The sequence below is a fragment of the Medicago truncatula genome, chromosome 4 (assembly GCF_003473485.1).
Source record: "Medicago truncatula cultivar Jemalong A17 chromosome 4, MtrunA17r5.0-ANR, whole genome shotgun sequence".
NCBI classification, from domain to species: domain Eukaryota; kingdom Viridiplantae; phylum Streptophyta; class Magnoliopsida; order Fabales; family Fabaceae; genus Medicago; species Medicago truncatula.
The window spans coordinates 28,093,187-28,108,306 of NC_053045.1; the positions used below are offsets into that span (position 1 = coordinate 28,093,187).

A 15,120-nucleotide genomic window follows, 5' to 3' on the forward strand; every position below is an offset into this window, starting at 1 on the left:
TTCAACCTGATTTAATCAAACTATAATGTAATCAGGATCAAACCAACCCGCGAACTAACTGATTCTTGATCAATTAGTTCAACTGGCCGGTTAAGTCCGATTTTTCAAATATTAGACTTGACACTAATACACTATGCTTTCCTATCTACAATCCAGTATCATCCAAACAAAAACACTAGAATATTCAAATAATTGAGCAGAATTTTGCATTGATACTAGAGAGAAAGGGATGAACATGAAGCCACTCAAGAAACTCCATCTTATTCAATTCTTACTCCTATTCAATCTCATATTAGGTTCATCTACACCTCACCATAATCACACAAACAACTGTGAGAATATCAAAACTCAACCACCTTTCTTGACTTCAAATTCTTCTATATCTTCTCAATTAAGGATAACTGTTAACGTTCCAACTCATGCACCAGAATTTTGCAAAGGCTGTGAAAATCCTAATGGAAACTGTAATGCTGGCTTGAAGTGTTTGTGTCATCCAAAAGAATGCAGTAAGTGCCTTAATCATATAAAGTTTTTTATTCTATTTGTTTGAAGTTATGAGAAAAATATGTAAAAGTTGTGACACTAGGATGATAATTTTGCAGAAGATAAGGTCATCTCCAAGGTTGGATCCATAAATTCTACTGGTAGTTTGTTTTTCTCTTTGCTTTCTTTCATTTGTACAGTAGCCTTCCTCATCATGTATGTCTAAGTCTAACAAGCTTATCCAAGGACTGAATTATTTTTAGTAATGTTTTAAATCGCGATAAAGAAACGGATGATGCAGTCTCGTTCAAGATCATGTTATGGCCTAAATCACTGATGCAGACCCTTTTTTAAATTATTAGGTTATGTAATAATTTGTACCTATGTTATTTGCTGTATGTATGCATCTAATATCTATAGTTGTTGAATCTCAATTTTGGGATATATATAACTAGCACAAAACAGTGATTATCTATATTTCGTAGTTATAAATCGCGGTCCATGACTGTAATACCAGATGCGTCGATTGCATTTCTCCGTAATAAAAGAGTTCAATATGTATGGCACAAAACGGCAAACCAAACACACTGCCCAAAATATATGGTTTCTTCTATATTGAAGTTGAATTTTGGAATCAATGGAACAGATGATCTCCTCCTAGAACAGATGATATCCTCCTGTGAACATGTATGGTTTCTTCTATTCATGAGCTGTTATGAAACAGTTTGATTCTCGAAACTTTACACAACGGTAGATCTAATGATTGATGTGGCTGTTACAGTAGTAATGCTATACAAATAAGCGCCTAACAAATATGTAAAATGATTCCAAAACCATTGCTAATACTTTCATCAATATTAATAATGACGGGGGCTTCTTCCATTAACTGATGCCAAGTCACAACTCTATCAGAAAGCAATTTATGAAGAGGGAAAATTTCATGATCAATGCATTGAGAATTCCTAGCCCTCCAGGCCCCACTCTCCTTCACAAGTAACAAAGATTCAGCTTTGATAAATTAATTTGTGTCGCTATGGTGAAAGAAATTAGTGTTGTGATTTAAGTGTTTTTAGAGTGATTCAAAATTCTCTTGTTCTACAAGTCCCACATAGAAATGTTAAAAGGGTTTTTGAGTTTTTATATACTAATGAGTTTTATTGTGTTGTTAGGTTGAAGGGATGAGCATTTGTAATTCTATAAATCAATGGTGATAAAAGTTAAAGTTTGTTCTTCATTTCGACTTTTGATTAATTGGTAAGAAGGTTTAGTATCTGAAGAAATTTCCCGTCTTCAAACATATTAAATCCCCTGCATTGTCAAGGTCTGACATGTTAAATTCCCTTTTCGTTGACTTGTTAGCCTGTTCAAACATATTCTCATATTTACCGGTTAATATCAAATCATCTACATAAAGACTAATTAATGAGAACATTACCTCCTTTACTTATCTTCACAAACAAGGTGTGCTCATATGGACATTTCTTCACTTCAGTCATTTTGATTAATTGTTAGAAGGTTTAGTATCCGAAGAAAATTCTCCTCTTCAAACATATTAAATCCCTCGTATTGTCAAGGTCTGACATGTTAAATTCACTTTTCGTTGACTTGTTAACCTGTTCAAACATATTCTCATATTTACCGGTTAATATCAAATCATCTACATAAAGACTAATAATGAGAACATTGCCTCCTTTACTTAACTTCACAAACAAGGTGTGCTCATATGGACATTTCTCGAATACTTCCTTGGTGAAATAGGCCTAGATGCAGCTGAACAATGCTCGTGGTGCTTGTATAACGCCATACGAAGCCCTTTTAAATTTATACATCTTCAGCTTATCACCCTTATAGTTTTTATTTCATTTTTACTCTTATTTAAAAAATAATGTTGTGTAAAAATAAAAGATATAGTCATTTATTAGTGTTACAGAGTATTTTATAGCATATATAAACTCTCTTTTCTTACCTTTTTATGGTCATTTCGTTTACTAATAAATATTAATAATGGTTTTTTTTTACAGGAATAATAGGTTTTTATTTTAATTTCTATTTGGATGTTTTTGTTTTGACCCCTCACTCGTGTAGGTAGGTGCTTAGATATAAGTAGGATACGATAATCACAAATGATTATGCCATGGGTGTGTATGAAGATCTGATGATAAATTGTACTTTTACAATTATAAAGTTGTGCAAACAATGAAATGTGATTGAATAGATACCATTAAATTTCAAACAATGAAATGGACCGATAATAATAGAGAAATGATATTTGTACAACTATTATGTTATAATTTTTGGACAACTTTCTCTCTCATAGTCACATGAGATTCTTATTTTCTCTCTCAATTGTTTTTGACCAATAAGAAGAGAGAAAAGCAAGATTGTCACCAAAGTTGTCATCAATTGGATGTACAAATATCACTACTCATAATAATATTGTATCAGGGTTATTGTCCTCCGCAAGCCGAATATGGGTCGCCCTTCGTGATCTAACCCCACCCACCATCTCTAACTTCTCTATGACTCCCTAAAACTACCATAAGATTGTGCTTCAAGCATGAAAATATACTCGAAAGTACTTTTTGATCATCCAAATTACCTGTATAACGGCTTCACAATTCCATTCCTCTTATACATTATTAATAAATAATAATATTGACGGGGGCTTCTTCCATTAACAGATCAAAAGTCACATCAAAAAGCAATTTATGAAGAGGAAAAATTTCATGACCAATGCATTCAGAACATGTAACAAAGATTCAGCTTTGAGAAATTAAATTGTGTAATTATAGTGAAATAAATTAGTGTTGTGATTTGCGTGTTTTTAGAGTGATTCAAAATTTTCTTGTTCTACAAGTCCCACATAGAAATGTAAAGAGAGTTTTTGAGTTATTATATACTAATGAGTTTTATGAAGTTGTAAGATTGAGGGAATGGGCATTTGTAATTCTACAAATTGATAAAAATTACAAGAGTCCATTTCTTCTCCACCCTTTTGATTGTTAACATACAATTCTTTTTTGACTAAACATAAAATTATTACCAAAGCAGCTCAATACAATGATAACGAAATATCCATAGAATAGTTTATTTTTATTTGACCGTCTACGGAGAGAATTCACGTAACCCAAAAACTCGAAATTTTGAGGAGTGAAATAATTTATCTGAGCATAGGAAAATGAAAGTGACAACATTTATAGACTTTGTAGAATGTAACCATTGGAGACACATCATAAGCTGAAAAACTGAAACATGGGAGATACAATCAAAGCATAACGAGAATTTGGATTTAAGTGGCAAAAATATATGAATTATGTTTTCTTAATAAGATTTTAAAAAGACTCCCTACGTGAGACACAACTAAGAGTAGTTCTGAAGGCATTTTCGACGAATACTAGAAAGGAATATCCCTTAAGGTGTTTTTGGCTTTAATAATAAACTTTCAAGCAAAAGATCCTATTCTATAATCCTCATGCAAAAGTAATATAAGATATATCATATTTACTGGAAAGGCTAATGAGGTTGATGTTACATGCTCCAAACCAATTTTCCTAGTAAAGGAGAATAAACTTATCTAGCTTTTCACAAACCAAACAAGCCTACAAACATTTTAGTTAAGCCATGCTCAAAATATTTCGAGTCACCCTATAAATTTACAGACAAATTCCTTGAGGGACCCAACATGTCTTTATATCATAGTTTGAAATAGAAGTGGAGATGGAAGGCTAATCCTCCATCTGTTTAGAGTTTTTCGTTCTTCCTTATAAAAGAATATAGATACCTTTTTTTTTAATCAATGATGAAACAATAGAAAGACAGTGAAGTGAGAAAAGGGGAAAAAGCGAGGGTAAAAGGTGTTGTGAAATTAGATATGGTAATTATACAAATAAGAAATTAAAGAGAAATATCATAACAATTAAATATGGCTAATAATAAAGTAAAATTAACACACACTGTTATGTAACCTGAGGCGTGACATAGTCACTGTCCTTGAGGATTTTATCCGCCTCATTAGCGCGTATCCTTCCACGATACAACATGTCAAAATAATCATAAAGATAACCGGAGATGTAACCTAGAAACTCAATAATTTGGATGAGAGAAAATAATTGTGTTTAGAGAAACACATAAAGTGAGAGAGAGTATGTATGTGGGTTGATATTTTTGTGCAGTGCCTTGCTATTTGTTCTGTACGTATGTGAATATATATGGCAGAAACTCTCAATTTTTGATGGGATAAAACCGCAAGTGCACGGTTCTATCGAAGTAGTAATAAAAAGTATCGTTCCGACAGGTGAATATATATGGCAGGAACTCTCAATTCTTGATGGGATAAAACCACAAGTGCACGGTTCCATCGAAGTAGTAATAAAAAGTATCGTTCCGACAGGGAGTTATGAATTTAATTAACTTTCAACGGTGTTTAGAAAAGAGTTTTAGTTGAAAAAGTTTGGATTTTTAATTAAAAGAAAATAATAAAAATAAAAGCGCCTTGGATTATTGGTTCATCTAAATAACAAGTCCTTCACAAACAAACCCTAAACCAGAATTTTATATTGGATTTACTTTCTAACAACAAGTTTCTCTTTAGCCTATCACATCTCCTTTCGGTCTCACTGAGTGTGTTCCTCTAGCAACCATGCCTATTTTCATGGTTGATTGCTATTAGAATCCTTGAAGTTCGAAACTTTATATGTCTCAAGGTTTGCTAGACTATTTTCATGTTTTGCAATCCTTGTCTAAATTCATTTGTTCCAATATCAAAACTCCACTTTCGCTTTATGAATTGATATTTGAGATGATGAATTAACAATTACTAACCCTCCACTTTCGCTTCTACAGTTTGGTAATTGTTAATTCATGTGAAAACGATGAATTTAGATTAGAAAGTAGATTTATATAAAATTTGGGTTCAATGCTTGGTTTGATTAGGGTTATGTCATTTAGATTTACCCAACAATCCCAAGACTAGAAGAGTCTACCCACTCACGTTCATTGTAGACATAGAAGAGAAGAAGAAGAAGAACATAAAATAAAGGTGAACTTTTATTCAAAGAAACAATTGTCACTTATTATTTCAGAGAACAAAAGATGATTTGTTGTGATGACTAGTTACTCTATTTATAGTTTACATTCGACTTAAAACCTAAGCAATACATCACTAGAATGTTCCACAAGAAACTGTGGGCTTTTCGATCAAAACTAAATAGAGTAGCTTAAAATCTAAGTAAAAGCAGCAAAAGGAAGTTCTGGGAGGTGGCACGGCCGTGCCAGTGGGAGCATGGGCCGTGCCAAGCTTCTGACTTGGGGGAGACATATTTTTGTCTCCAAATCTTCGTATTTTCGTTACGAATCAGCTCCAAACCCCTTTCTTTTGCTCCAAGACTCAATCTATCAAATATTCATTCCTGAAATATAATAGTATGCAAGTGAAGTAAAATAACTTTAAAAGGAAATTATATTAAAATAAAATAAACTTAAATCTAATTAAAAATGACTTAAATATTATATTAAAACTACTAATTATTGACTCATCAATTCTCATAGGCTAACAAAACCGGTTAGTGAAGTAGGTACTAACCTTTGACTAATCATAATAATAGGAACATGTGGTCAAAAGGAATAAAATAAGAATCTCTTAATAATGATGAGCATGGAGATATTTAAAGGGATATTGAAACTAGTCAACAAATAGAAATAAAGTAATAATAATTCTAATTTAAATTGTTTTTTTAGGAATAAGAAAAACTTTTGAAATATTTAATAAGACAAAAATTCAACAAAAGGAAATGCCACTTTGAAATGGGCCAATAATATCATCAAACAAGGGTTTGAACCTATTGACCATAAGCCTCCAACCTGTTTTTGGGACAATCTTCAGCATGCTGATTGAATTTTTAATACATTCATTATTCAAAAAATGATTTTTCATTGAGCTCTTTCACTTTTAACACCACATTTGAAGCCACAAAAGCATTAGCCTCTCTTTCTCAAACATGTTTCAAAGAAGGTTCGTTTTTTTCACTTGTAAGTTCAGCAAGTGCTCTATAGAACAATTTGTACATTCATGTGGAATTTCTGAAGTCACCTTGAAAACCAAAGGATGATGATTCATTTGGTCTTGAAAAGTGTTATCAAACACCAATGTTGTGCTGTTGGAACATCAATGTCTTCTTGATAATGAAGGGAAATGAGTTCACAATTAGCAATTGATTCCAAGTTTTCCATCATGAAAGTGTTGTTAGCTTTCCTGCAAGAGGATAATTGTAAACCAAAACCTTTGAGGGTGCTTCTTTGATCACACAAGCAGGGTCTTTTTGGTTATTTTGGAAATCAAGCAGGGTCTCACGCAAAGGACCAACCGCAGAATCTGAATTGACAAATCTAATTTCAGTTTCAGAGTCAAAGTTGTTGGCGCCTCTAATTCATCCAGATGTCAATCTTTTGCGGCTTCTTATATCTGTCTCTGTTGGAAAACTAGTTGAAGCATTGCTTCTCAGGTCATCTGATCGATACGCACTGTTTCTGAAGTTCGATTACCTGAATGACTGCTCTGTCAAGGCCGGAAACCACTCACTGGTTGTCATAGTGGTAGAAAACTTCGGTCCTCCACTAATCGGTACTTGACTGAGCAAGGAACGCCTGCAACGGAGCTCATTCTAATTCATAAATATCACCAATGCTATGTACATACCAAAACAAAGGTCAATACTAATTATTTTGGTCAGCATCATGAAAAGCTTAATTTCGTCTTATCAACCACGATATAGATGCACCAGAATGATTCAACAATATATACATAAGAAATCTCTTCTTTTATGTTTTTTTTTTTTTCATTTGGAGAAAAATATAATGTCTTAGATAACGACTTTCCAGAGAAAAAAAATTAAATTACAAGTACCTCAAGAGGAATATGGATTACTTGAGACAGTTGACATGTGGTGATATGAAAATAAATGGAAGGCGTTCCTCTTCCATGCCGAGTGAGTTCCCCGTCTCAGTATAAGTTTGAACAAAGAATCATCCTGCATGTAGCCAAGCTTAAAAATATGAAGAAAAAAAAAATAAGCGGGGAAAGATAGTATGTATAGTAACTGATGAAGAAGAGGATGAGACGGAGTCGGAGACAGAGACAGAGAGGGTTTATTGGTTCCTCCATTGATCCACAACCTCCTAAACCCTCCACTGTCTTGTTCCGACGCTGCTTTAGTTGCATATTAAAACCGAGTTGTGATGCTAAACAAGTGTGAATTTGATAGCCTTCTTATCATCACCGGTATTTTCCCTTCTTATATATCCTTTGCGTGTCTGCCAATATATAATCAATAAAAAATTAGATAAACGTAACGATTATAACAACATAAGATTAGAAAAAGCTTCAAACATAGACAGAATGGAACCTGAGGATAGGTCCTATTGTAACAAAAGAAAAACAAAATTATCCTCATTCTAATGTCAAGTTCCTGCCACCACTGCAAAAGTAGGAGATGCATGATTAATTCAACTTCGATTTCACGTTTATCCTATAACATTTGATTAGAAACAGTTATGGTCATATAAATATGATAAAGGATGAAAGATAACCTTATCAACATATTCATTAGAAACAATAACTGAGACTTGTGAATGAAGTAAGCAATCCTAATGGAAGCTAAAAAACACAGGAAGAAGACAAAGACACAACTAGAAGGTTCAGAAGGATTATCTCCAGTTTCATGTTTTGAAATACAAAAAAGTATGTTGGAGCTACTCAGACGTTGAACTCGCTTGACATGGACTGTTCTATTTTCACATCACTCCATGAAACCATTTACAAGAAATTCAAATTCCTCATGAGGCACATTACAATTCATTTTTCCTGTTTACCGCCGTTGATGATTGTGAATTACAGCAATTGATGTTTCAGTTTCTTCGATAACTATCTATTATTCATTGCTAGAAAAATATTCCTTTTAATGTAAACAGTCTGAATTGGTTTTTTGTAGAATGATGACCATTGTAATTTGTATATATGGGACGATGAACTTGACTCACCTAGAGTAAAAAGCTTGCTTCGAAGAATTGTAGAAAAAAAACTCCAAGGCTGAAGGTGGCTGTAGCAAGTATCAAAACATGGGTTCAATTTCGTCTAACTTTGGCTCCAGCAACACTGAAGTTCCATCTCCAAATGTTGAGGGTGTGTGCAAGAAGTGTGTACTGTAGTCTGAATTTGGAAAGGAGTTAGGCAAGGAGTATGGGAAGGAAACGGCCTCGAAGAAGCATATGAAAACAATGAAGAAGCTGCAATATGAAAGGAAGAAAAATGCAGGAATGATGATTGCACTTGTGTTGTCCTGAATGTTTTTTTTAGTTGTCTTAAGTGGATGTAATTGTAGTTTGGATAATATAAGTTTATCCTTTGTGTATTGGTTTTCTATCTAACTTAAGATTGTAATGACAATTGAGATGTTTATCTCTATTAATGAAGTTTGGTTTTCTATCTAATTTTGTTTATTTTTCTAATTCACTTGCAACTTAATGACAAAAATGAAAGAAAAGAACATGAGTCATTACATAATAATGCACATAATGTGCTATGTTTCAATATATTGAAATAAGTAACAAAGATTCAGCTTTGAGAAATTAAATTGTGTCGCTATGGTGAAAGAAATTAGTGTTGTGATTTAAGTGTTTTCAGAGTGATTCAAAATTCTCTTTTTCGACAAGTCCCACATAGAAATGTTAAGAGAGTTTTTGAGTTTTTACATACTAACGAGTTTTATAAAATTGTAAGATTGAGTGGATGAGCATTTGTAATTCCATAAATCGATGGTGATAAAAATTACAAATGGTCATTTTCTTAGTTGATGGGTTACAAAATAAAATTTCATTTTTTAGAAATTGTGGTTGAGTTTAACAAAATCCCACAAAATTGGGTTGTAAGGTGATGGGTGTCACTCTTTATAAGATATATGGGACTTGGTTTTTAATATACCCTCTCACCCCATTGCTATTGGACTTGGTGCATAAATACAAATCATGGGTGACTTGAATCAGGGTAGATTCTGAGTGACTTGAATCAGGGTAGGTTCTGACATTATCTTAGAATTTATGGTTGGACCCAACACAACCCTATAAAAGTTGCTTCTAAGGTGAGGGATGCCACTCTTTATAAACTCTAGTCAGATTTTATCTTTTAGCTTACAAGAGACTCAACTGTTACATTTAAAAAAAAAAAAAAATCTTGGTATCCGAAGGATTGATTAATCCGAGGGGATCAATCTCACTGAATTATTATTTTTTTACAATTTGTTAATTACTTTTTGCACTAAAGAAGAGAATAAATGATTTCGTCATAATTTTGAATCATGGATTTTGTGTCCTTTTATATTAGCAAAATATATCTATTTTACAGAGAAACTTAAGTCACTTAAAACCCGTATCCTCACACTCCTTCCAATTTTCTGATTGGTTGCATATTGAGCTTGGTATCCTTAGCATCAACTGATTATGTTGAGTCAATGAATGGACTAATCAACTTCTCTTTTACTAACAATTTAGTTTTTTAAATACAAATAATTCACGAAGGGACTTATAAGCATTGGATTTTGTCAAGAGTTGTGAAATTATTTTCTTGGCTCACTTAGTTTACTAGATCAAAAACAAATATAATTATGTTTTCGATTATTTAAAGATATTTGTGGTGAAAAATATAAGAGTTTACACTTTAAATTACATTGATTCAACTGGAACATGGCTCGATTTATTTATAGAACTGAGGATCGAAAATATGTGGTTGAAAAAATTGTGGACACTTCGTACCAATAATATCATTATTTAAAAATATTACACAACATTTTAGAAGATAAAATGTGAAAAGATTACAAATAAGATATATCCTAACTTACTAAAAAAAAATAGCATACTTATACTTGGAAGAAATATAACAAGAAAAAGGGCATTAGAAAAAAGAAACAAAGCATTTTTTTTTTATAGCTAGGAACTATCTTCATCAACTTTCATGACCTTAAGGAATTCCATCTCCTCCTTAAACTTAGCCATTGAAGCTTTTGGAAGTGACACAAAGATCCTAACTCCTCCTTTCATTGAAGGATCCAAATTATTTGGAGGCAAAAAAAGGCACAAATCCACAAAACCAAACATGTTCCAAGGAACAGGCACAATATTCACTGAATCTTTCCATCCAAAATCAACTTCTTGCAACAAACCAAGTTGTCTCCAATCAGTTAACACCAATGATGCACCAGTTCCTTCAATCCTAATATTCCTTTTCCTCATTGTCTCCAATATATTAATTGAATTTTTTATATATTCATTATTCAAAGGAAGCTTTTTACTCTCTTTTATAAGCTTAACAATTTCAAAAAGTGGTTTTTCATTAAGCTCTTTCACCTTTAATACCACATTTGAAGCCACAAAAGCATTGCCATAATAACCTTCATGCAAAGGTGGATCCAAAAGTTTTCTCACCCCTACTGCTAAACAAAACATAGTTTTCCCATCATTGTTCAATTTCAAAGCTTTTACCTTTGACTTCCAAACATATGCACCAAGTGTTTCAAGTGTTGTGAAATTTTCCTTTATTACATGTTTCCCATCATCACTTTCCTTCATTAGTTTCATTTTGAGCCTTTTTATAGTGTCACCATTTAAGTTAAAACATTCATGTGAAATTTCTTTAGTTGGTAAAAAAGGGGAAGTTGCTATTGAAGTCTTATCTATGAGAAATTGAAATGGTTGTTCTTTAAGAGTACTTTTCGCTGTTAATCTCTCTCTCTCCCAAACAGGTTTCAAGGATGGTTCATTTTTACCACTTGCAAGTTCAGCAAGTGCTCTATAGAATTGAGATGCACCATAACCATCACAAACACTATGTGACAATCCCATTCCAATTGTGAAACCACCACAAAGAAACTTTGTCACCTTGAAAACCAAAGGATGAGGACTAGTTTGATCTTGAGAAGGGTTATCAAACACTAATTTTTGTGCTGTTGGAACATCAATCCCTTCAAGATAATGAAGGGAAGAGAGTTCACAATTAGCATTTGATTCCAAGAATGGAACTCCATCACCATTGCAATTGATTCCAAGTTTTCCATCATCAAGTGTTGTTATCTTTCCTGCAAGAGGATAATAGTATACCAAAGCTTTTGAGAGTGCTTCTTTGATTACACAAGCAGGGTCTTTTTTGTCATTTGGGAAATCAAGATTTGGTTTGTAGACATAAATTGTTTGGCAAAGAATGTTGATGTTAGGATCATTGTCAATGGTGGAAAGTGAAAGAATTTCAGAAGGTGTGGGCATGGAGGGTTTAACAATCACAATGTCCTTGGTTTCAAGACTAAGGGACGGGGATTTCTTGTGATTTTCCATGATGAAAGATGTTTAGAAAATTGAGATGTGAGGTGGAATGGGTGTGCTTCGTATGTATATATAGAAATTTTTAAAGTTGGATTAGTATAACTCAACTAGGGGTATACGTGGATCGGTTTAGATTGGGTTTGTCCAAACCTAAAACTCAAATCATACAAAGTACTCTGATTTAAGTGAAGTAAAATAATCATTCGTGATATCATTAGGTCAGTTTGAGTAAACTCACTAATTTTTAGGTTTGGTCGGATTGTTTTGCAGGTTACCTAAATTATTTTCCGTTTTTCTCTTTTAATATTAAATAATTAAATGATGAGTCTCAGTAGTTTTTCATAAAATTAGTCTACTTTTTTATTTTCTTAAAAAATCGTAACTTTTTTTTTTGGTTACACAAATAATCCTAACTTATTTTCACTTTTTTTTTAGCATGATAAAATAATAAGTGATAATATTAGAAAATAAACTTTATAAAATACTTGGAACAAACTATATGTTCATGACATAAAATTGCACTAGCATCAAAATAATTAAAAAATGAAAATGTAATTTGATTTATGATCAAAACCTTTGGTATTTTCCTTTTTTCCTATGAAAATAAAAAAAAAAAACGACATTATTAGGTAAGTAGGTTTTTTGGATATGAGTTTAGTTTTACCAATAATTCATTTATTTTTATAGGTTTTTCATTTTTAGAAACCATACCCACCCAATTATCCGACCCAACCATTTTGTTGGGTTTTGTGATGGGTTTAACCAGGTTTTTCAGGTTGACCCAACCTATATACACCCCTAAACTCAACATTACAAAATCAGGTAGGAAGATGTATTCCACTTATGTTATCACAATTTTAAGTCATACGTCATTCAAATGTATAACTAGATGGTCTAATAGCGGATGACCCGACATATATTAGAGAGATTCTGATAGTAGTTTAAAACGATTGATGGGGAAGGTAGTTTAATTTTACGAGGTAAGAGATAAAACATTGGAGCTCCTGGATTTAAATTTGAACGAAAGATGAAAAAAAATTAATATAACAATTAATTATTAACATTTTTCTTAAAAAAAAAAAGTAGTTTAGATTGATCTAAGGATCTTACACAATCTTACGAAAACGATTTTTAAAATGATGATTACCTCCTACTTATAAACACATATTAAAGTCATATATCATCAAATGTGAGACTCTCGACTAGATTTTATAGCTCTCTTTTGGCTTTATCCATCCACTGTAAAATCAGAATCATTACGATCCCAACTTAGAAGTGGACTAGGTTGTTGAAGTAGTTGACAGTGACACCTTGATTTGGTGAGTAACGCGTTTTTGAAAGATTAGATAACAATCAAGCTACTAAGTTTTAGTTATCTTTCAATATATAAATATTTGTAAGAATTTGATAGGATAAAGCTTAATGGAAACTACATCATGATTTATGCATGCATGGTTGCGTTTGGCTTGCAAGTAAGAATTTGATATGGTTTTATCTTATCATCTACATCATGATTTATTTTGTAACTAGTCACATGCTGGTTGGAGATTTTGAGAGGGAGTCAATGATGGGGACACTTAGTAGATAATATATTTTTAGGTGGACAAGTATAAATGTATATAGACCATGGTAAGTGGAAATCAAGACACATGATCATGATCAGATAATTCCTGGATCGCACTCAATAAAGCTACTGCTGAAGGTTTCACACACAGATCATGAAGAAATTTAGATGTTGGTTGTCACTTGTTTTCATAATCTCAAAGGGTTTGTTCTATGGGGTTTTGTCAATGTGGTAGCTAATTAATTGGTTTTGTCCAACATAAGAACATATTAATTTTTCATAGGGTTTTTCATATACTAATATTTGTGTCTGATCCGCCAAAAAAACATCTCATTTTATATTCGAATTTATGAAAAATTGCTAGTTTTGATCATTGTAATTATTTTAAACTTGAACAAGGCTCAATCCTCGAAGTTAAAGTCCACTCACAAAGCTAAGACTCAATAAGGCGCTCAAATGCACTCGCGGATCACTTGTACTAGCAAAGATCCGCAAATTAGTAAATAAAATGCTCAGAGCCCACTAAACCCTCCAAACAATCAAGCTGTCACTTGAATTTTGTAGATGCTTCATCTCGTGTTAGTGATGAACAATTTAATACCATTGTCAACCACCATAGCAGCTCTAAAGCACCCACTCTGGCCATCCCTTCTGATTGTGTACAAATCAATGGTGTCGTTTGAGGGAATGAGGTTCTCGTAACATCGTTCCTTCGAATTCTTCATAATATCAAACTAATAATCAATAGATGGAAAAGGTTCCAAATCAACCGCAATAACCAAGTCTACGATGGAGATTCCACACCAGTCCCATGTGATTGGAGTGCCATGATGCCAACAACTTGCTAATGATCTTGACCATTGACGACATGATCAAAGGATATCACTAATTTCTGGAAGTACATGTATTGTCTTGAGATCCAACATCTTATGGGAGCTCGTCGCCCAAACCATGAAAATCGATGGAGGGAGCATGTCACAAACGTCCTATCCAACCGAACAGAGAGGACCCTCAGCCGACCTATCCAACCGAAAAAGGTATCAGAAGACTTCCGTTGAGGTTTTAGGAAAAAATTATACTAGGAGGAATGACAACCCACATCTTTCTACTTATTATCACGATCTATATAGTCGGGTTTAAAGTAATAAGAGTCATGGTCGATCAAAGCAGTAGCTACGATGTCATGTTGTCAACTTGTTCAAAACCTTGTAGCAGCCCATCCAGTGCCTTCGACCTACAACATGATAAAACCACAAAGATTTGACGGTTATCTTTGAAGGAGGGGGAATGTATTAGGACAGTCAAAATGTGCTTCCTAGTGGTTGACAACATATCAATGTTCAAATGTATTTTTTAATAGACAATCATCGTTCAACTGTGCGCCATAATGTCAATCTTACATTTGAATATGAAATAGGGTAAATACCCCTTTTCGTCCCTGTAAAAAAAATAATTAGATTTTGTCCCTATCATTTGTGATTCTTCCACTTTTGGTCCCTCGTTGTAACAGGTCAGCAGAATCTGTTGACGTGTCATGCTGACTGTGTAATTATTTATTTTTTTCATTAAATTTATTTCCACATGGCTTTTATTTTATTTACATTTATTTAAACAATTGAAATCAAATTTTTGAATTAAAATAAATTAACTTATAATAAAATCAAAACTCCATCTGCATCTTTCTTATTTTGTTCTTAAAGCTTCATCTTCTT

General features: G+C 32.9%; 2 protein-coding genes across 2 annotated transcripts; one reads left to right on the top strand and one right to left on the bottom strand.

Moving 5' to 3' along the window:
- On the top strand, positions 1-1,103 carry LOC11425361 (uncharacterized). Its single transcript, XM_003606194.4, has 2 exons — positions 1-506; positions 603-1,103. The coding sequence occupies exons 1-2, from the start codon at positions 230-232 to the stop codon at positions 707-709; spliced, it is 384 nt and encodes a 127-aa protein (XP_003606242.2). The 5' UTR covers positions 1-229; the 3' UTR covers positions 710-1,103.
- A 9,095-nt stretch (positions 1,104-10,198) lies between these two features.
- On the bottom strand, positions 10,199-11,880 carry LOC11425362 (spermidine coumaroyl-CoA acyltransferase). Its single transcript, XM_003606196.4, has one exon. It carries the CDS (start codon positions 11,854-11,856, stop codon positions 10,459-10,461), a length of 1,398 nt encoding a protein of 465 aa, XP_003606244.1. The 5' UTR covers positions 11,857-11,880; the 3' UTR covers positions 10,199-10,458.
- Between the last annotated feature and the right edge of the window lie 3,240 nt (positions 11,881-15,120).

Coding starts and splice junctions, on each gene's coding strand:
- LOC11425361 (XM_003606194.4), top strand. CDS start 230: ATGAACATGAAGCCACTCAAGAAACTCCATCTTATTCAATTCTTACTC. Junction 507..602: donor GTGTCATCCAAAAGAATGCA/GTAAGTGCCTTA, acceptor ATAATTTTGCAG/AAGATAAGGTCATCTCCAAG.
- LOC11425362 (XM_003606196.4), bottom strand. CDS start 11,856: ATGGAAAATCACAAGAAATCCCCGTCCCTTAGTCTTGAAACCAAGGAC.